General features: G+C 43.8%; 1 protein-coding gene across 1 annotated transcript in view; it reads left to right on the top strand.

Annotated features, from left to right (window-relative positions):
* Positions 1–7,630, top strand: part of AP1AR (adaptor related protein complex 1 associated regulatory protein) — a 48,840-nt gene extending 41,210 nt beyond the window's left edge. The window contains exons 9-10 of the mRNA XM_040418362.1: positions 3,429–3,557; positions 6,774–7,630. Coding sequence (XP_040274296.1) covers positions 3,429–3,557; positions 6,774–7,015 — 371 coding nt within the window. The 3' untranslated portion in view covers positions 7,016–7,630. The remainder of the gene's footprint in view (positions 1–3,428; positions 3,558–6,773) is intronic.
* Positions 7,631–22,631: the final 15,001 nt, after the last annotated feature.

Genomic DNA, 22,631 nt, shown 5'->3' with positions numbered 1-22,631 from the left:
TGAGAGCATGCCCAGTCGAATTGCAGAGGTCCTGAAAAAGAAGGGCCAACACTGCAAATACTGACTCTTTGCATAAATGTCATGTAATTGTCGATAAAGCCTTTGAAACGTATGAAGTGCGTCTAATTATATTTCACTACATCACAGAAACAACTGAAACAAAGATCTAAAAGCAGTTTAGCAGCAAACTTTGTGAAAACTAATATTTGTGTCATTCTCAAAACTTTTGGCCACGACTGTACAATCACAATACATTAGTAAGTGTCTTATATTAACTTTTCTACTGGAATTGGGGGAAAAACGCAATTCTGCCCCATTTTTAGGGCTCATTCACACGACCGTGGTTTGGTTCCGCATTTTGCGGCTCGGGTGCGGATCCATTCACTTCAATGGGGCCGTAAAAGATGCGGACGGCACTCCAGAAGGCACACGGGCGGCATCCGTGTTTTGCAGATCCGGACTGCAAAACACAGCACTGTCGTGTGAACAAGCCTTTTTTTTTTTTTTTTTTTTTTTTTTTCTTTAGCTAATAGTCTCACACAGGAACTATAACAGACAGCTTTTTGATTTATTTTAAAATGAAATGCATTATCCCTATAATGCATTGCATTTTATTGTCTCAGCTATTCTGACATTGACCAGCAGGCTGCGCCAGAGAGGTGCAGTCTGCTGGAAATTACTCAAGGCTGGTCTGGTGCCTACAGTCGTGGCCAAAAGTTTTGAGAATGACACAAATATTAGTTTTCACAAAGTTTGCTGCTAAACTGCTTTTAGATCTTTGTTTCAGTTGTTTCTGTGATGTAGTGAAATATAATTACACGCACTTCATACGTTTCAAAGGCTTTTATCGACAATTACATGACATTTATGCAAAGAGTCAGTATTTGCAGTGTTGGCCCTTCTTTTTCAGGACCTCTGCAATTCGACTGGGCATGCTCTCAATCAACTTCTGGGCCAATTCCTGACTGATAGCAACCCATTCTTTCATAATCACTTCTTGGAGTTTGTCAGAATTAGTGGGTTTTTGTTTGTCCACCCGCCTCTTGAGGATTGACCACAAGTTCTCAATGGGATTAAGATCTGGGGAGTTTCCAGGCCATGGACCCAAAATGTCAACGTTTTGTCCCCGAGCCACTTAGTTATCACTTTTGCCTTATGGCACTGTGCTCCATCGTGCTGGAAAATGCATTGTTCTTCACTAAACTGTTGTTGGATTGTTGGAAGAAGTTGCTGTTGGAGGGTGTTTTGGTACCATTCTTTATTCATGGCTGTGTTTTTGGGCAAAATTGTGAGTGAGCCCACTCCCTTGGATGAGAAGCAACCCCACACATGAATGGTCTCAGGATACTTTACTGTTGGCATGACACAGGACTGATGGTAGCGCTCACCTTTTCTTCTCTGGACAAGCCTTTTTCCAGATGCCCCAAACAATCGGAAAGAGGCTTCATCGGAGAATATGACTTTGCCCCAGTCCTCAGCAGTCCATTCACCATACTTTCTGCAGAAGATCAATCTGTCCCTGATGTTTTTTAAGGAGAGAAGTGGCTTCTTTGCTGCCCTTCTTGACACCAGGCCAACTTCCAAAAGTCTTCGCCTCAGTGTGCGTGCAGATGCGCTCACACCTGCCTGCTGCCATTCCTGAGCAAGCTCTGCACTGGTGGCACTCCGATCCCGCAGCTGAATCCTCTTTAGGAGACTATCCTGGCGCTTGCTGGAATTTCTTAGACGCCCTGAAGCCTTCTTAACAAGAATTGAACCTCTTTCCTTGAAGTTCTTGATGATCCTATAAATTGTTGATTGAGGTGCAATCTTAGTAGCCACAATATCCTTGCCTGTAAAGCCATTTTTATGCAACGCAATGATGGCTGCACCCGTTTCTTTGCAGGTCACCATGGTTAACAATGGAAGAACAATGATTTCAAGCATCACCCTCCTTTTTAACATGTCAAGTCTGCCATTTTAACCCAATCAGCCTGACATAATGATCTCCAGCCTTGTGCTCGTCCACATTCTCACCTGAGTTAACAAGACTATTACTGAAATGATCTCAGCAGGTCCTTTAATGACAGCAATGAAATGCAGTGGAAAGGTTTTTTGGGATTAAGTTAATTTTCATGGCAAAGAAGGACTATGCAATTCATCTGATCACTCTTCATAACATTCTGGAGTATATGCAAATTGCTATTATAAAAACTTAAGCAGCAACTTTTCCAATATTTATGTAATTCTCAAAACTTTTGGCCACGATTGTACATCAGACCCCTGCCAGCCTTCACACACATGGGATACAGAGGTAGTCCACTCCCTCTGTCAGCACTTTACATGCAGCGGGCGTGCGGCATGTGAAGTGTTAAACAGCCCGGATCGGCAATCCTGCTGCCTGTTAGAGCAGGGCCGCGGCTCTCATATGGGGGACCCGTGCAGCGCTTAGACTTTAAAAAAGCGGCGGCCCAGCCTAAGGCCCCTTAAAAAGGCTTATGGGTGATCACTAAAGGGTTAACGGTGTTCCCTATGCGGTAAAATTTACCTGTTATCTTCATTCTCCAGGTCAGTACGATTACAACGATGCCACACTTGTATAGTTCGTCTTGTGTTTTAATACTGAAAAATAAATAAAAACCTTGAAAAAAATGATTTTTTTTCTTTTAATCGCCATATTCTGACCCCTATACCTTTTTTGTAGTTGTGTACGATAATGTATGGGCCTAATTTTTGGTGGGGCGATCTGTACTTTTCAGTGATACCATTTTGAATCGTGACTTTTTGATCGCTTTAAAAAAAATAATTGTGAGCTGAAGTGACAAAAAATTGCTAATTGGCCATTTTTTAACTTTTTTCCATTACACCCCGTATTGGTATATTCTAGTACTAGCTACTGAAGCCTGCTTGAGGCTTCAGGCTATTACTGTAATGTTACAGGTTCCTTGATCTCAGCCGGGGAATGCTGTTAGGGGATCGGAAGGGAGCGGCTCCCGCTTCTGGACAGCTCAGATGCCGTGGTCACATTACCACTGCATCTAAGGGTTAAATGTATACGATCAGTAGAAACCTGGTGGCTACAGCGCCAGGTGCATGTACATTTATGGCGGAGGTCACCAAAGGGGATGTTGGATTTTAAAAGAAAACCCCACAACTCAGGGGATTGACCTGTAATAGAGAGCAGATGATTAATAGAGAGCAGATGATTAATTTCCTGACCGATCCGGTGTCACCACTCCTGTTTTCCTCCCCGAGGCTGTTCCTGCCCTGAGCTGTACTTGGTTAGAAATCAATCTAGTAAGATGTGTAATGTGAATGTCATTCTTCTTTTTCTTCAAGAAAACCATAAACTTTTGCAAATACCACTGTAATATAGATTTAAATGTAAAATTTGTTGTCATTGCATGTCCAGCTAGTAAGCATGTGCATTTATTGTTTCTCTCCATTAGGACTATCCTCAGACGCCAACGTTTTAACTCCTAATACAGAGAGTAGCTGTGATCTTACAGCCAGAACTAAGTCTACAAGTGGCAATGATGACAACACATCCCTTGATCTTGAATGGGAGGATGAAGAAGGTAAGTTATGGCCTTGCAACCAAGTTTAACCCTTTCAAGACCCTGCCATTTTTCACCTTAAAGGGTTTTCTGTCATGAGAAGAATCGTTATGTATCTGGCTGACACTAGCGATGTGCTAATGTCAGCAGAACATAACTGTATGATTTTTAACTCCCCGCCGCCGTTCGCGCTAAATAATGACTTTTATAATATGCAAATGAGCCCGTAGGTGCTAGTGGGGCGTTGCTGCAGCATCTAGAGGCTCCGTCCTCACACTTTGGCACGCCATGTTCCAGTTGATTGACGTCCTAGTTCTCCTCAGTGCCCCATAAATCCCGCGCCGTGCCGTTTAGTATTTGGCGCAGTGAGGGAAGGGGATTCTCCTGCTGCCGGCTTCACTCGCTGCGCCTGCGCCGAATAATAAACTGGACGGCACAGGCACAGGATTTTACGGGCGCAGAGGAGAACTAGGACGTCAATCAACTGGACATGGGCGTGCCAAAGGGTGAGAAGACTGAGCCTCTAGGTGCTGCAGCAACGCCCCACTAGTACCTAGAGGCCCCTTAGTAACGACGTAAAAAGGCGTATGGGTGGTCACTAAGGGGTTAAGGACTAGGCTATTTTTTGCATATCTGACATGTTACTTTATGTGGTGATAACTTTAAAGCGCTTTTACTTATCCAAGCCATTCTGAGATTTTTTTTCTCGTCACATATTGTACTTCATGACAGTGGTAAATTTGAGTCAAAATATTTCATTTTTATTTACACTGCTCAAAAAAATAAAGGGAACACAAAAATAACACATCCTAGATCTGAGTTAATTAAATATTCTTCTGAAATACTTTGTTCTTTACATAGTTGAATGTGCTGACAACAAAATCACACAAAAATTAAAAAAATGGAAATCAAATTTTTCAACCCATGGAGGTCTGGATTTGGAGTCACACTCAAAATGAAAGTGGAAAAACACACTACAGGCTGATCCAACTTTGATGTAATGTCCTTAAAACAAGTCAAAATGAGGCTCAGTAGTGTGTGTGGCCTCCACGTGCCTGTATGACCTCCCTACAGCGCCTGTGCATGCTCCTGATGAGGTGGCGGACGGTCTCCTGAGGGATCTCCTCCCAGACCTGGACTAAAGCATCTGCAACTCTGGCAGTGCTCCTCCTGTTCGTCCTTGCACAAAGGCAGAGGTAGCGGTCCTGCTGCTGGGTTGTTGCCCTCCTACGGCCTCCTCCACGTCTCCTGATGTACTGGCCTGTCTCCTGGTAGCGCCTCCATGCTCTGGACACTACGCTGACAGACACAGCAAACCTTCTTGCCACAGCTCGCATTGATGTGCCATCCTGGATAAGCTGCACTACCTGAGCCACGTGTGTGGGTTGTAGACTCCGTCTCATGCTACCACTAGAGTGAAAGCACCGCCAGCATTCAAAAGTGACCAAAACATCAGCCAGAAAGCATAGGAAATGAGAAGTAGTCTGTGGTCACCACCTGCAGAACCACTCCTTTATTGGGGGTGTCTTGCTAATTGCCTACAATTTCCACCCCTATCCCATTTGCACAACAGCATGTCAAATTGATTGTCACTCAGTGTTGCTTCCTAAGTGGACAGTTTGATTTCACAGAAGTGTGATTGACTTGGAGTTACATTGTGTTTTTTAAGTGTTCCCTTTATTTTTTTGAGCAGTGTATAAAAAGAAAATAGCAAATTTACAAAACATTTTGAAAAATTCGCAATTTTCTGAATTTCCTATTTCTCGGCTTTTAAAACCGATAGTGATACCTCCTAAAATAGTGATTACTTTACATTCCCCATATATCTAGTTTGTTTGGATCATTTTGTAAAGTACATTTTCTTTTTTTGGGACGTTAGAAGGTTTAGAAGAAAATCTTAACATTTTTAAGAAAATTTCCAAAACCCAATTTTAAGGACCAGTTCAGGTCTGAAGTCACTTTGTGAGGCTTACATAATAGAAACCATCCATAAATGGCCCCATTTAAGAAACTATACCCCTTAAGGTATTCAAAACTGATTTTACAAACTTTACCCTTTAGGTGTTCCACAAGAATTAAAGGAAAATGTAGATCAAATTTCAGAATTTCACTTTTTTGGCATATTTTCCATTTTAATAAATTTTTCCAGAAACAAAGCAAGGGTTTTACAGCCAAACAAAACTCCAATATTTATGACCCTGATTCTGTAGTTTACAGAAACTCCCCATTTGTGATCGTAAACTGCTGTACGGGCACACGGCAGGGAGCAGAAGTTTTTGGTTTTTGGAAGGCAGATTTCACTGGGATAATTTTAAGTTGCCATGTCACATTTGAAGGCACCCCTGATGCATTTTTTTTTTTTTTTTACAATGTTCATCTGACAGGTTAGATCATGTGCTATGTGACAATACCAAATATGACTACTTTTTTTGTTGTTGTTTTGTTTCAGTTTTACATAATAAAGTATTTTTTTTTTTTAAATGATTTTTTTAGTGTCTCCATATTCTGAAAGCCATATTATTATTTTTTTGGGAGTTTTTTTTTGGGCGACTGTCTTATGTAGGGGCTCGTTTTTTTTTTGTATGAGATGACGGTTCGATTGGTACTATTTTAGGGTGCATATGACTTTTTGATCGCTTGGTATTACACTTTTTGTGATGTAAGGTGATAAAAAAAAATGGCTTTTTTGACACCGTTTTTATTTTTATTTTTTTACGGTGTTCATCTGAGGGGTTAGGTCATGTGATATTTTAATAGACCTGGTTGTTACGGACACGGCGATACCTAATATGTTTACTTTTTTTTTTTTTTTTTTTTTCACTTTTAACACAATAAAAGCATTTTTGAAACAAAAAAAAACAAAACATGTTTTAGTTGCTTGCTACAGATCTGAAATCACCAGAAATACTGGAACGTTATATCCCAGAAGTTAATGGCACAGGGGTTGTCCTGTTTAGATATTCCCTGCTCGTTAGATTGGTCCCTTGACAATAATCTGCTGGGACCCTCAGTGATAATTTATAATCTGTGGGGAAACTTGGCAGTAAGTGTTTAGCTTTCCTACAGCGCCACCACTGGGGAAAGTAATCATTACACAATGCCCTTTCAGATCAGTGAGCTGTCTGTGTCTAAATTAAATGGGTTTTTCTAAAACAGACAACCCCTTTAATTGAGAATTAAAGTGAATTATAATTGCTTTGTAATTAATATATAGTTTTATCCATTCCAATTACCTAGGAATAAACAGGATGGTTCCAATGAGAGAACGCTCAAAAACAGAAGAGGACATCCTGCGAGCAGCTTTAAAATCCAGTGGAAAAAAGCCTGGAAGCCACACAGCCTCTGCCTCGGATGACTCCAACGGACTCGAGTGGGAGAATGATTTTGTAAGCGCAGAGATGGATGATAATGGTAACTCAGAATACGCAGGGTTTGTAAACCCAGTGACTGAACTTTCTGCCGGGCAGCAGAACCGATAGAAAAGACCAAGGAATGTTGTACCACATAAAGAAAGCTTTCTCCCTCATGAATGTACAGATTTTTGAGAGCCTTTTTTATTCAACAAAGTGCAATTTTCATTGGTTTGTCCACCTTTTAATGATGGACAGGAGGGGTAAGTAGTCAGGCTTTTCCACACTCGTCCAAGTTCACGTAGAAATGATATGCACTATTTGAGAACTTGATACTTGGGCATTTGTTTTGCACTTTGTCTCCTAGCGTCATTGACTTCATGGATTCTGGATTGTTTTCATTTTATATGGGTTATAACTGTAATTGTGGTTGCTTTTGTGATAAACCTGAAGGTACAGTACATTATCAAGTGACTGGATCTTTATGAGCGGCTCGCCTTATCTCTTGTACATTCCATGGAACACTTGATGATATCAGTATGCAAATCCTCTACAATTTCAGGTGAGCACAGCCAGCATATCTTGGCTCTAGCAGGACACTTTAAAATGCATGATGTGATTTCACAATGAACTTGTCTTAGCTAAGGCTTCGTTCACATCACCGTTCAGTCTTTCCGTTTTCCTGCCCTGTTTAGGAGCAGGAGAACGGAAAGGACGGATTTGGCACATAACTGAGCCGAACAGAGCCCATGGGCCCCAAAGACTATAATGGGCTCCGTTAGGTTTCCGCTCAGAAGAAGATTTTGGAGCAGAGACAAAGTTGTGCGTGCAGGACTTTTTTCTCCACTTTAAAAATCTTCTTCTGAGCGGAAACCTAACGGATCCCGTTATAGTCTATGGGGACTGTGGGCTCAGTTATGTGCCGAATCCGTCCTTTCCGTTTCCCTGCTCCTAAACGGGGCAGGAGAATGGAAAGGCTGAGCGGTGATGTCAACGAAGCCTTACACCAACTAATTGGACACATAATATCGTGTATTAGAGAAGGGAGTTATAGGTATGATTCAACAGGTGAGAAAATGAAATATATACCGTACCTTTTCTATATTTTTAGGCAGCCTGTCCACGTGAAATACTTTATTTTGATTGGTCATTAAAGGATAGGTCATCCATATTAGATTGGTGGCGGTCCAACTCCTGAAACCCCCGCCAATCAACTGTTTGAAAGGGCTTAGCGCTCTACGTTCTATAGCGGCTGTGCTTGGTATTGCGGTGTAGGCACATTTACTTGAATGGGGCTGAGCTGCACATAAGCCATGTGACTGATGAACACGATGTCGCTGACCTCTTCAATAGCTGATTAGTGGGGGTGCCGGTAGTAAGACCCCCCACAGATCAGATATTGATGACCTATCCTGAGCATAGGTTATCAATATTTTCCTCCAAGAAAACCCCATTTAATGCGCAATCTTACACAAATGTAAAACCTTTCAAGTCCGTTGTTTGTCTGTATGACCACTTTTACTACTTGATCATGCAGTTATGAATTTATTTGAAGACAAACAACACATGCACGTACCGACTGCACCTCCATAAATATCAAAGTAATGAAAGTTTTATTTAAAGTAATCACACAAATGACATCAAGACAGAGCCGCTTAAAGTGTAACTGTTGTTCCGGTTTATTTTTAATACTGTGTGTAGGGACAAGGATGTTATAAATTTTTGTAATATGCTTTATTAGGAAAATATGTTTCGTACTAGAAAACAGGGTGGAAAGAGTCTTCTTAGCAAAGCTCTGAGCGTTTCTAAGGAAAATCTGTCTTCAGTATTTTACTGAGCGATGAAGACGCCTATGTGTAAGGGCTCATTCACACGTAGGTAAGGGCTCCGTGCCCGTGATGCAGACTGCAAATAGTGGTCTGCCATAAATGGTCCCCGACTGTGTGAATCCTGTATTGTGGTGCGGACTCATTGACTTGAATGGGTCTGCGATCTTTAAAAGATAAGACATGGCCTATCTTTTGCGGTACGGAAGCACTTCGGGGTGTTTCCGTGGGCTTCCGATTCATACCTCAGCTCTGCAAAGATCTTGCGGAGCGCAGATCCATTCAAGTCAAAGCTCAAGCCACCGTTTGTTGTCTGCAATACGGGCACGGAGCCCTTACGTTCTTGTTAAAGAGCCCTAACATAGAAAGGCTTCCAGCCTGCCTCCTATCACTGCCCATTATTTTACCTATCTGACTTACACACAGGTGTCTTCAACTCTCAATAAAACGCTGAAGACAGACTCTCCTTAGCAACGCTCCATTAAAGTTTTACTAAAAAGACTCTTTAAAGGGAATCCGTCACCAGTTTTATGGTGTCCTAACTAAGGGCAACATAAACTAGTGACAGGTCCCCTTAGTAAAATGCTGGGTCACTTTCTTTAATTGATCCAGCCATTTTGCCAAAATCTTGTATTGAACAGCTCCAGCGCATGCCGATGAGCTCCTGAATTTTCACTGCCCACCTGCTGCTGATTAATTTGGAAAGCACTGTCAGTCCAGAGGCAGATGGGCGCGGAGAGCCGTGAGCTCATGAATATGGGGACTCATTGGCATATGCTGGCGCTATTAAGATTTAATAGTGAGGGCAGCAGAAAACTGCTGACAGATTCCCTTTAAACCGAAACAACAGTTACACTTTAAATACACTTTTTTCTGCCAGCTAAAACCAGATAGCAACTTATATCCTTTTTTTTTTCTAATGTTTTTATTTTGACTACAGATTTTTGTATTGTTTCTTAAACATGATTATGGGGGCGGCCATCTTGCCTGAGCTGTTCTTAACAGCACTTAAAGAATTGCTTTACGGCACAATGGCAAGGAGTTCACCTCATTGACTTCTATGGGAGAGTTTTCTAGGCATGCTCTGTGATTTGTGTAGAAGTAATTATACAAGGAAAGAATAGATGAGCTTTGACAATCGCATATCGGGAATTTTGGATCCTGTCTTATCTATACACAGAGGTGATATCATTACAGACAGGATTAGAATGACATAAGCAGGTAACTGCAGTATAGTGATCTGTACAGATGAAGAAGTGGTGCCTATAGGGGATTTTCTGAAGACGCAATTCCCGTTAAAACCACACACATTGTGCTATCAACACATGCCCTGACCTAAAATAAAGGTCACCCACATGTCAATGGCAATATACTGTGTCTGGCAGGGATTATATCAAAAGTAACCACATATAACTGCAAATACAAGTAAGAAATTCAATAAGACATAGCCTATACCAGTGATGGCTAACCTCCGGCACTCCAGCTGTGATGAAACTACGACTCCCAGCATGCTCTATTCATTTCTATGGAGTTCTGGGAACAGCCAAGCAAGTGTGCAATGCATCTTGGGAGTCGTAGTTCTACCACAGCTTAAGTGCCGGAGGTTGGCCATCACAGGACTATACAATAAAACACAAGCACGGAGAATAATGTGGTATGTGAATAGAAGCATAGGGGCCTACACAAAAAAAAAAAAAGTGATCTAAAACATGAAAAGATTAAATCCCTGCAGGCTTGAAGTGGGACCTGGGTCTCGGGATTCCTAGTTTCATTGTTTTAATAATTGCGGACATGCAGTATTCTTTGTACATGTTCACTCACATTCCATTTGTAGATGTGGTGCTCAAAGGGGTATTCCCATCTCAGCCTTTCATGGCTGAGATGGGAATAACCAGAGTAAGCTCCAGCCTGGGGTAAGCAGACTTATGGAAATATCTGAGCCAGCTTTGCTCCTCTGTTTCTATAAAGGGATATTCCGAGTTGTTGAGTTAGCCCCTATGCTGTGAATGTGGGATAACTGTTAGATCGGTAGGGGTCTTACTGCTGGAACCTGCACTGATCATGAGAACAGGTACCCTGTACCCCTCGGAGTCCCCCGATATGAACAAAGCTGCAGGTTGGGCATTCGAACTATCTCTCCATTAATCTCTATGGAAATTACAGAAATAGTCGAGCTCTGTGCTAGGCTGTCTCCAAAACTCCCATTGAGACGAATGGCGCAGCAGTGCGCATGCTCGACCTGGTGCTCCATTCGTTTTGAGGGGCTCCAAGTGGTACGGTGTACCAATTCTCATGATCGGTGGAGGTCCCAGCAGTAGGATGCCTACCGATCTTATAGTTATCCGCTATCCTGCAGATAGGGGATGACTTTCCACAACTGGAATACCCTATTAACTCCCATAGCTATGAACGGGACCTAAGCAAACAACGTTTCTGTAAGTCCCAATTTACTAGAAACTGCGTAGCCTGTCATGCTATTTGCATAGCTTTCATTTAATGCTGTGAGAGCTAAGGAAACAGTGGAGAGCAGCTGACTCGGATGTTTCCTAAACTTCGACTATCCCCATCTCAGCCATAAAAGGCCAAGATGGGAATATCACTTTGTTTCCCTTGACCTATGTCACTAACATTCCTGAACAGTAGTATCATTTTTGACCTGTAAGAAAAGAGCCCAGTGGCCCAGATTTACTATTCCTATAGATGGCGTGTGTGTAGATCTGCATCGTGTGGATGATACATCTGGTGCAGGAATAGACGCTTTTGTCGAAGGCTTCATGCACACAACCGTATCAGTTTTTCGGTCAGCAAATTGTAGATCTGCAAAACGCGTATCCTGGCCGTGTGCAGGGCAACAATTTAATTATTTTCTTGCTCCTGTAGAAATATCCCATCCTTGTCCTATTCTTGTCTGTTTTGCGGACATGTTCTATCTTTTTTTGCAAGGGTGTGGACAGCACAAAGATTCTGATTTTCCCGAAGGTTCTTAATGCTATGTTCACATTGCGGATTTTTGCCATGGATTTTAGCACAAATTTTGTACTAAAACCATGCAACATCCGTGCCCGTTGTGTTCAATGGGAGTCCACGCCGCCATTCATGTGACTGCGGATTATTTATATATCTTTTCCAGACTGCTCCAAGAATGGACACGTCCATTCTGGACAATGTTCCCTCACAGAAACCATGGGAAACTGCAGTAGGAGTTGCTCACTCTTTAGCTCCATGAGCAGTTCCACTGCATTGAAACCGAAAAACCGCAGCAGAAACTGTTGTGGAATACGCAACGGATTTTGACATCTGCCATGTGAATATAGCCTAACGTTACAAGTGAGAATTACAGACTTTTCTGTGGCAGTCAAATAATTCAGACTGTTTGACACTTCAGCACCTATTAAGTCCCCACCTATCAGGTGTCATATTAAGGGGTATTTTTTACAATTAAAGAGAGCATCTAATCACAACCATTTCCTGGAGCACAGGTAGGCTGTGATTGCATTTGTGTTGTGGTTTACAGACGCGTAGCACATCCATCGAACTGCGTATCCAAACCCTATTCAGTGGAACTCATTGCCTGTCGAGGTCTACATTATTATGCAGTAATATTAGCGCTGCATGCTGTCAGGACCCCAGATGAAGGCTGCAAACAGAAAGGCCATTGTGAACATAGCATTCGTCTTCTAACTATGACTTTGAAGTCAGATAGATAAAGATGCATTTGAATTGGGTACCAAAATTATTTGAATTTAGGGCAGGCACGGCCTGGATCGCAGAGTAGCAGTGATCCTATAGAAACGCATGGGGTCGCAGTGCGAGTCACCAAAAATCCTACATTGCAACTCGTGCTGTGAACCCATTCATTTCTATGGGATCACCGCTACTCTGCCACCCTGACCTCGACCAGTGACTCAGTATAGCCCTGTCCTAAAATCCTGAATTTGCTTAAATGTCTGAGGTTGCTTGTCTTTGTGAAGATCTTATTTTGGGGCGTAATAATTAGTGTTTTATTGAACTTCCTTGAGAAGCTTGTATATTATGCTGTAATTAAAAAGAAAATGTTGGTTTGCTTTATATGTATACACTAGAAGTTCTTGCAGCTTTTTGCTGCTTCATAATGAATAAATGCACATAAAACTGTAATATAGGCATGCTGATGAATAAATCTTTTTTATCAGTTATAAGTGTTTTTTCTTTTTTTTTTTTTCCCCCGTATTTCTCCGCCATATTGCAGATACTAGTCATTAGAAATGATAGAAGTTTTGAAAAACCCTATTCAGCCCATCAATCACTGGGACCGTTTTTTGCGGCTGCTGAAACAGAACGTTAATACGCTAGTGCAATATGGCCTTTTGGGTTTAAGAAAAAAGAAAAAAAATCGGACACCTCATCCACTTTTTGGCACAGAGGAAGTCCTCCGCTCCTCTCTTGTATGGAAAAGACCTGCCAAACTCTTTGCGCTGAGCGTGATGACGTCACCATGTGATCATGCTGATTATCATGCTCAACACAGGTCCTTCGGCATGTCTTTTCCACTGAAGAGAGGAGCGCACTGCCTCTGCGCCAGCAAGTGGATGAGGGTTTTCTTTTCTTACCATTAAGCCTCATGCACACGAATGTATTTTCCTTCCGTGTCCGTTCCGTTTTTTTTTGCGGCCCGTATACGGAACTATTTATTTTAATGGGTCCGCAAAAAAAAACTAGCGGACATGGAAGGAAAATACTGGCTATGAGCTGTGCGCTACGATTGGCCAGCGCTGCAGCAAGGGACAACCCTAATACAAAAACTCCGCCCAGTACAACAGAGGGAGCTGCAGACACCGGAGCCTATACCGGGCGAACGGAGCGGCGCCCAGACATACTAGTAAGTGCAGGGGGACCCCTGGGCACCGCTCTACCCACTGATAGTTAGTTTTTAGTTTTTAAACTAGTGAAAGGTCCTCTTTAACCACCTCCGGACCGCTGTACGCACAGACGCGTCCTGGAGGTGGTTGTTTTATTCCACCTGGACGCGCCGGCGCGTCCTCTCGCGAGACGCGAGATTTCGTGCATTGCCGGCCCGCGCATGCGCATCGCGGGCCGGCAAAAGTTAAAGAAGTATTTCGTCACCAGCCTGCCAGCCACGATCATTGGCTGGCAGGCTGGCGATTTTCAAAAAATCAAATCAGAAGCCAGATAACAGATCATATTAGTAATATGATCTGTTATATGGCTTCTCTGCTCCTCTGCTGGTCCTTTTCGTCGGTTGGATCCAGCAGAGGAGCAGACATCACTGTGAGTACACATCACACACTACCCTTAGCCCCTGATCACCTTCCATCACCCCCATCATCCAAATTAACCCCTTGATCGCCCCCTGTCAATCACTTAGTGAAAGACAAAAAGTGATCAGTGTAAACTGACACTTTTTTTTTCACTAGTATTGGCTGTTAGGTTTAGGATTAGTTTAGGCCCCTTGGTTAGGTAGTTAGCGATCGGTTAGCGCCCAGCCCACCGCACCGCAGTCACTGATTAGCGTATCGCTAATCAGCATTTGTACTTTTATAGTATCTGTAAGTGATCAAAACTGATCACGGTCAGATCTATAATAGTATTAGTGTCACCTTAGCTCGCCCTCCACCCAAAACGCAGTGTTTGCCCGATCAGGCCTGATCGGTCGCCCACACGTGCGTTCACCCACGCCCGCCCCACCGCAGTGACAAAAAATAAAAAATTTTTGATCACTGCACATTCACTTTACACGCTCTGCGGCGATAAAAAAATCAGTTTTGATATTTTTTTATCAACCGCAGCGGCCTCCGGTACTTCGCTAGCCTCCCCTTTGTAAGACAGGCTTGCTTTTTTTCTTGGGTAGTCTCAGGGAATACCCTTAAATTTAGTAGTCCAAAATGTCAAACAGGGGGTATTCTTCTGAAGAGGCCTACAGGATTCTGACCCAGTCGGATGAGGAGTGGGAACCCTCATCTGACGAATCTAGTGGGTCAGAATATGAACCTGTAGAAAGCAGTGGCTCTCTGACCCAAAGTTCGGACGAGGAGGTTGAGGTCCCTGGCAGCACCAGGCGTACCCGGCCCCGTGTCGCTAGACCACAGGTTACGCAGGATCCGCTTCAAGAGCAGCAGAGTGGGGCTGTCGCTGCCGGATCACGTGGTGAGGCATACACCAGCAGCGCAGCCCTCCCTGGACCTAGTACCAGCACTGCCGTACAACATGGTGAAGTAGCGAGCACCAGAAGGGCCACTGAAGCTGGTACGGTGGCACGTGCAGTAGTTACCCCGTCGCAGCCACCGCACAGACAGGCCCGTAGAGCCCCTAGAATCCCTGAGGTGCTGGCAAACCCTGATTGGCAGTCACCAACTTCAGCCGCACCATTAGTTCCCCCTTTCACCGCCCAGTCTGGAGTTCGGGTTGAGACGGCTCAGATCAGTACGGCCCTGGGATTTTTTGAGCTGTTCTTGACTGCGGAGCTCTTGGACTTAGTCGTGGCAGAGACAAACCGGTATGCCACACAATTTATAACCGCAAACCCGGGAAGCTATTATGCCCAGCCTTTCCGGTGGAAACCAGTCCAAGTTTCGGAACTTAAAATTTTTCTGGGCCTTCTCCTCAACATGGGTCTAACCAAAAAGCATGAATTGCGGTCATATTGGTCCACGAACCCGATTCATCACATGCCCATGTTCTCTGCTGCTATGTCCAGGGCACGTTTTGAGACCATCCTGCGTTTCCTGCACTTTAGCGACAACACCACCTCCCGTCCCAGAGGCCACCCAGCTTTTGACCGGCTCCACAAAATTCGGCCCCTCATAGACCATTTCAACCAGAAATTTGCAGATTTGTATACCCCTGAGCAAAACATCTGCGTAGACGAGTCCCTAATACATTTTACCGGGCGCCTTGGCTTCAAACAATACATCCCAAGCAAGCGTGCCCGGTATGGGGTCAAATTGTATAAGCTCTGTGAAAGGGCCACAGGCTATACCCACAAATTTCGGATCTATGAGGGAAAAGATCAGACCCTGGAGCCGGTCGGTTGCCCTGACTACCTGGGGAGCAGTGGGAAGACAGTCTGGGACTTGGTGTCACCCTTATTCGGCAAGGGGTACCATCTTTACGTGGACAATTTTTACACAAGTGTGGCCCTCTTTAGGCATTTGTTTCTAGAACGGATTTGCGCCTGTGGCACCGCGCGAACTAGTCGCGTGGGCTTCCCCCAACGGCTTGTAACCACCCGTCTTGCAAGGGGGGAGAGGGCTGCCTTGTGTAACGAAGAACTGCTCGCGGTGAAATGGAGAGACAAGCGTGACGTTTACATGCTCTCCTCCATTCACGCAGACACGACAATCCAAATTGAAAGGGCAACCCGTGTCATTGAAAAGCCCCTCTCAGTCCACGACTATAATGCGCTCATGGGAGGGGTGGCCTTCAATGACCAGATGTTGGCTCCCTATTTAGTTTCCTGCAGAACCAGACGCTGGTATAAGAAGGTGTCTGTATATTTAATTCAATTGGCGCTGTATAATAGTTTTGTTCTCTACAGTAAGGCTGGGAGAACAGGATCCTTCCTCAAATTCCAGGAAGAGATCATTGAGAACCTCCTTTATCCAGGAGGTTCCGTGGCCCCATCCACCAGTGTAGTTAGCCGTCTACACGAGCGACATTTCCCCAGTGTCGTTGCTAGGACCTCAACCCAACCGCCACCCCGAAAAAAATGTTGTGTCTGTAGCAGGAGTGGAATAAGGCGTGACACCCGCTATTTCTGTCCTGACTGTCCTGACCACCCTGCCCTATGCTTAGGAGAGTGTTTCCGGAAGTACCACACACAGGTACACCTAGCATAGGGATCACATCTCACCAGGACAGGCACACAGGGCTATTAGGGCCCATTCACTCACAGCTGCTGCAAACGTCTCCTTTCACCTGGGATAAAGTGCATAACGTACTTCGCCACATCTTTGGGCGATTTGCGCTTTGCACATTGTCCCATGGGGAAGGAGAGGTTTGTTCTATAAAGGTGTAAAAAAAAAAAAAAAAAAACACCAGTAAGCAAAAAGGTTAATGTTCAGTTCAAAAAGTTAAAGTTTAGATGTTCTGTTCCAAAGTTAATAAAATTATTGTGTTGCGGCCTGGTTTTTTCTTTTTTTTTTTTTTTTCTTTTTTTTTTACCTTCCAGGTGGACCAACCGATCGACTAGCTGCAGCACTGATGTGCATTCTGACAGAAGCATTGCGCTGCTGTCAGATTACACGCAAGTCGGTGTATGCGGCGCTGCAAGACGAGATTTCTCCTCTGCAGTAAAAGATACGTTTGCCGAGGCATATGAGCTGAGGAGGTGGCGGTGTTCATATACTTTGGCAAACACTTTGTATATATAAAAAAAAAAAATCCCGGCAATGATTTATTCATCCACATCGATTGATGTGAATGGAGAAATCTGGTTTGCCAGGGCATACGAGCTAAGTGGGTATGGATGTTGGGCGGAGCTCCTATGTCCTGGCAGACGCCTTTCCCCTCCTTTTTCTTTTTTTGGCAGAGATTTTTTCATCCACATTGATCGATGCGAATGAAGAAATCTGTGCCGTTCATTTTTTTCTTTCAGCCCAGAGGCTGAACGGAAAAAAAAAATCTCATTACCTGTATGCTCAATATAAGGAGAATAGCAGAAACTCCTAATGCTGGCCATACATGTAATGACTGCGGAGACCCTCAAATGCCAGGGCAGTACAAACACCCCACAAATAACACCATTTTGGAAAGAAGACACCCCAAGGTATTCGCTGAGGGGCATATTGAGTCCATGAAAGATTGAAATTTGTGTCCCAAGTTAGCGGAAAGGGAGACTTTGTGAGAACAAAATCAAAAAAATCAATTTCCGCTAACTTGTGCCAAAAATTTTTTTTTTCTATGAACTCGCCATGCCCCTCATTGATTACCTTGGGGTGTCTTCTTTCCAAAATGGGGTCACATGTGGGGTATTTATACTGCCCTGGCATTTTAGGGGCCCCAAAGCGTGAGAAGAAGTCTGGTATCCAAATGTCTAAAAATGCCCTCCTAAAAGAAATTTGGGGACCTTTGCCCACCTAGGCTGCAAAAAAGTGTCACACATGTGGTATCTCCGTATTCAGGAGAAGTTGGGGAATGTGTTTTGGGGTGTCATTTTACATATACCCATGCTGGGTGAGATAAATATCTTGGTCAAATGCCAACTTTGTATAAAAAAATGGGAAAAGTTGTCTTTTGCCAAGATATTTCTCTCACCCAGCATGGGTATATGTAAAATGACACCACAAAACACATTCCCCAACTTCTCCTGAATACGGCGATACCACATGTGTGACACTTTTTTGCAGCCTAGGTGGGCAAAGGGGCCCACATTCCAAAGAGCACCTTTCGGATTTCACAGGTCATTTACCTACTTACCACACATTAGGGCCCCTGGAAAATGCCAGGGCAGTATAACTACCCCACAAGTGACCCCATTTTGGAAAGAAGACACCCCAAGGTATTCCGTGAGGGGCATGGCAAGTTCCTAGAATTTTTTATTTTTTGTCACAAGTTAGTGGAAAATGATGATTTTTATTTATTTTTTTTCATACAAAGTTTCATATTCCACTAACTTGTGACAAAAAATAAAAACTTCCATGAACTCACTATGCCCATCAGCGAATACCTTGGGGTCTCTTCTTTCCAAAATGGGGTCACTTGTGGGGTAGTTATACTGCCCTGGCATTCTAGGGGCCCAAATGTGTGGTAAGGAGTTTGAAATCAAATTCTGTAAAAAATGACCAGTAAAATCTGAAAGGTGCTCTTTGGAATATGGGCCCCTTTGCCCACCTAGGCTGCAAAAAAGTGTCACACATCTGGTATCTCTGTATTCAGGAGAAGTTGAGGAATGTGTTTTGGGGTGTCTTTTTACATATACCCATGCTGGGTGAGAGAAATATCTTGGCAAAAGACAACTTTTCCCATTTTTTTTATACAAAGTTGGCATTTGACCAAGATATTTATCTCACCCAGCATGGGTATATGTAAAAAGACACCCCAAAACACATTCCTCAACTTCTCCTGAATACAGAGATACCAGATGTGTGACACTTTTTTGCAGCCTAGGTGGGCAAAGGGGCCCATATTCCAAAGAGCACCTTTCGGATTTCACTGGCCATTTTTTACAGAATTTGATTTCAAACTCCTTACCACACATTTGGGCCCCTAGAATGCCAGGGCAGTATAACTACCCCACAAGTGACCCCATTTTGGAAAGAAGAGACCCCAAGGTATTTCGTGATGGGCATAGTGAGTTCATAGAACTTTTTATTTTTTGTCACAAGTTAGTGGAATATGAGACTTTGTAAGAAAGAAAAAAAAATAAATCATCATTTTCCGCTAACTTGTGACAAAAAATAAAAAGTTCTATGAACTCGCTATGCCCATCAGCGAATACCTTAGGGTGTGTACTTTCCGAAATGGGGTCATTTGTGGGGTGTTTGTACTGTCTGGGCATTGTAGAACCTCAGGAAACATGACAGGTGCTCAGAAAGTCAGAGCTGCTTCAAAAAGCGGAAATTCACATTTTTGTACCATAGTTTGTAAACCCTATAACTTTTACCCAAACCATTTTTTTTTACCCAAACATTTTTTTTTTTTTATCAAAGACATGTAGAACAATAAATTTAGAGCAAAATTTATATATGGATCTCTTTTTTTGCAAAATTTTACAACTGAAAGTGAAAAATGTCATTTTTTTGCAAAAAAAATCGTTAAATTTCGATTAATAACAAAAAAAGTAAAAATGTCAGCAGCAATGAAATACCACCAAATGAAAGCTCTATTAGTGAGAAGAAAAGGAGGTAAAATTCATTTGGGTGGTAAGTTGCATGACCGAGCAATAAACGGTGAAAGTAGTGTAGGTCAGAAGTGTAAAAAGTGGCCTGGTCTTTCAGGGTGTTTAAGCACTGGGTAGTGTCCAGCAGTATTGATCCCTTTAAAACTTAACTTTTACTTCATAAATTATAAAATACTACCACCGTGGTGGTTCACCAGTGAAAAATAGTGAAACAAACAACAATAATATACGATATAAAATGCTCCTGGGAGCCAGCTCTCGATACACTGGTCAGGTGGTGAGTGAACACAAGGCAGCTAAAGGGAGCAGTGGGTGGAACTATCCTCTCCCTATGCTCACCCTGACTGAAACCTCAGCCCAGGGACGTCCCCTGATGGTGGAGACTCCCTGTCCTCGTGCCTGGGCTGACTGCCCTGCGTTTACCCTCCTCTCTAACAATAGAAAAAATGCTCCCCAGGAAGCTGACGGGTGTAATAATGCGTCCCTGGTAATAGATTACCCTAAGGGACACTGATAGATAGTCATAGACCAATTCATTAGAAGGTGAACATGATAGGCATCACCTATATTAATGCAAAACCAAGCACAGGGGCATCATACGGTGCGTTCCCAGGCTGGTTCGCATAAGCCCCTACGCGTTTCCCCTATTCCTAGGTTCATCAGGGGGCATTCACGGTCAGGGATACAACCATCATACATAACAAGATATATCAGATATACTTAGAATATGTTAGAGGACACAGGACCAGAGACGCAGATGATGATAGACATAGGACCAAGGGACCAATTTGATATGTCCCACCTGTAGAAAATAAAAACAGTATAAATATGGGTACTACAACTGAAGTATATCCTAGACCTCCTGTAGATCAGCACTTACTTATTGTCCTGTGCATTCAGGAGGCTAAAGGGCCCAGAGAGATAGGGGCCAGTACTTCACCCAAGAAGCTGTAGGCAAGAAATTTACATATACTATCAAGCACATTGCATGCCATGATAATCATTTTCAGCTGTTGGTACATGGTCCTTACTTACATTTGAGCTGCGTCCCTGTGGCGTCCTGTTCCTCCTAACATTCACACTCCCTCTAGTTTCCCTATATATCCACTTACCAGCTGTTCAGATTTCGCGCTAATTAGCGCGTCCAGCAGATCGTAACAGGGGGTAAGGCGTCACAGCCGGCGTCACTGCCGGTCCATGCGCCGCATGCATCTGTGGCCACCAATCCCTGTAATACATGGAGGCATTTCTTCCGCCTCAGTACGTCACCTGGTATAGATGGAACGCACCGAGCGTCCACATCCGGTCAGGTGGAACGCATCATCGCGTCACTTCCGGTCCGTGCGACGCCTGTGTTAGGTGAAACGCACGGAGCGGCCACATCCGGTCCTGTGGAACGCATGGCCGCGTCACATCCGCTCCACAAGGCGTCCCATTAACAGTGCATCAGAGTACTATGTCACAGGGGACGGCCCCCAGAGCCCAGGCGACGCTGTGTGAACATATATTTGTAGCAGCAATCACACATACTCTTGGTAAGGGGCAGGGGAATAGGGTGTGAAGGGTGATACATGAATATTCATTATCGTATTTTTCACTTGGATTTAATCCCTACGATAAAGATTTTTGCTTGGGTGTATTCCCTGTGATAAAGGTGACACCTAGGGCACATAAGACATATGTGCAAATTAGATACAAAGTGTATCCTATTTATTTTTGTCTTGGCCTTGATGGATTTACCGAATTCGCGTGATTCTTGACCATAGAGATAAGGGAACCATGAACATAGAGCCTTGTCTTTAGATATCCCTTGTCTTTAGATAGTACTCTGCGGCAAAAAGCCCCTTATTGTGTGGGATTGAACTGTATAAAGCCTCGACGTCTATACTGGCCAATATACAGTCCTGGTCAACATTGATCGCGTCGATCTTGCTGAGGAAGTCCATCGTGTCCCTCGTATTCGAGGGTAAAGACACGACGAACTCCCTCAGCACACGATCAACGTAAATGCCGCAGTTCTGTGTAAGGGAATTAATCCTAGAGACAATGGGGCGTCCCTTAAGGGGTGTAATACCCTTATGGATTTTTGGTAATCCATAGAAGGTAGCGATGGTCGAATGAGCTGGAAGAAGAAAGTCGTACTCAGCCGCCGAAATCAATTTGTCTGTCAGAGCATCCGTCAAGATGACCTTAAGATCCTCATAGAAAGTGTCCGAGGGATTCCTCTCTAATACCCTATATCCCTCCCTGTCTTTCAAGAGGTCTACACACATCGTCTGGTAAGCCGCATGATCGAGAATAACCAGATTCCCACCCTTATCAGATGACTTGATAATAATGGATTTATCTTTCTCCAGGGCAGTAAGTGCTGACATCTCTGCTCGAGACAAATTGAAGTGGCGGGGAGACATCCCCTCTAGTTTCTCAAGCTCATTCGTCACCATCTGCATGAAGATGTCCACACACTCATAATTCATGGGTGGGGGCATCTTCCTGCTAGTGGGCTTGAGGTTGGTGAATGGTCCCTGTCCTGGGCACCGACTACCCTCCTCCCCCAATTCACAGAGAGAATACAGTGAAGAAATATCACCCTCACTCAAACCAAATCTGGCGCAGGTTTGTCTGTCATTGTCCCTAAAGAATTTGTGCCACTTGAGTCGTCTAATGAACAGACTCAAGTCCTTGATCCACGTAAACAGGCAAAAATTGGTGGTGGGTACAAAAAAGAGGCCCTTATTTAGTACACTAAGTTCAAGTGTGCTAAGTGCCCGTGATGTTAGGTTAATAACCTGCAGACCTCCCTTCAAGCCCTGTCGGTTTTGTTCCTCTCCCGCAGATGGTAAGGGACCTGGCTTTTCTCTAAAAAAAGAGGCAGATGAAGACGAAGAGGGATGTGATGGCGGAAAGCTGTTGGATGAAGCAGCAGTTAGATGAGATGATGAACCAGAGGGATAGGATGCCGGACCAGAGGAGTAGTTGACCCCTCCCGTGCGGCCCCTCCCGCCAGTACCTCCCTTCTGCCATCGTCGTCTACCCCTTCTCCCAGTCTGTGTTGTACCTCTACCCCTATATGTCCCAGCCG

This window comes from Bufo bufo, chromosome 2 (genome assembly GCF_905171765.1).
Source record: "Bufo bufo chromosome 2, aBufBuf1.1, whole genome shotgun sequence".
NCBI classification, from domain to species: domain Eukaryota; kingdom Metazoa; phylum Chordata; class Amphibia; order Anura; family Bufonidae; genus Bufo; species Bufo bufo.
The sequence above is the reverse complement of the archived record's forward strand: the minus strand, read 5'-3'. Positions and strand labels throughout refer to the sequence as shown.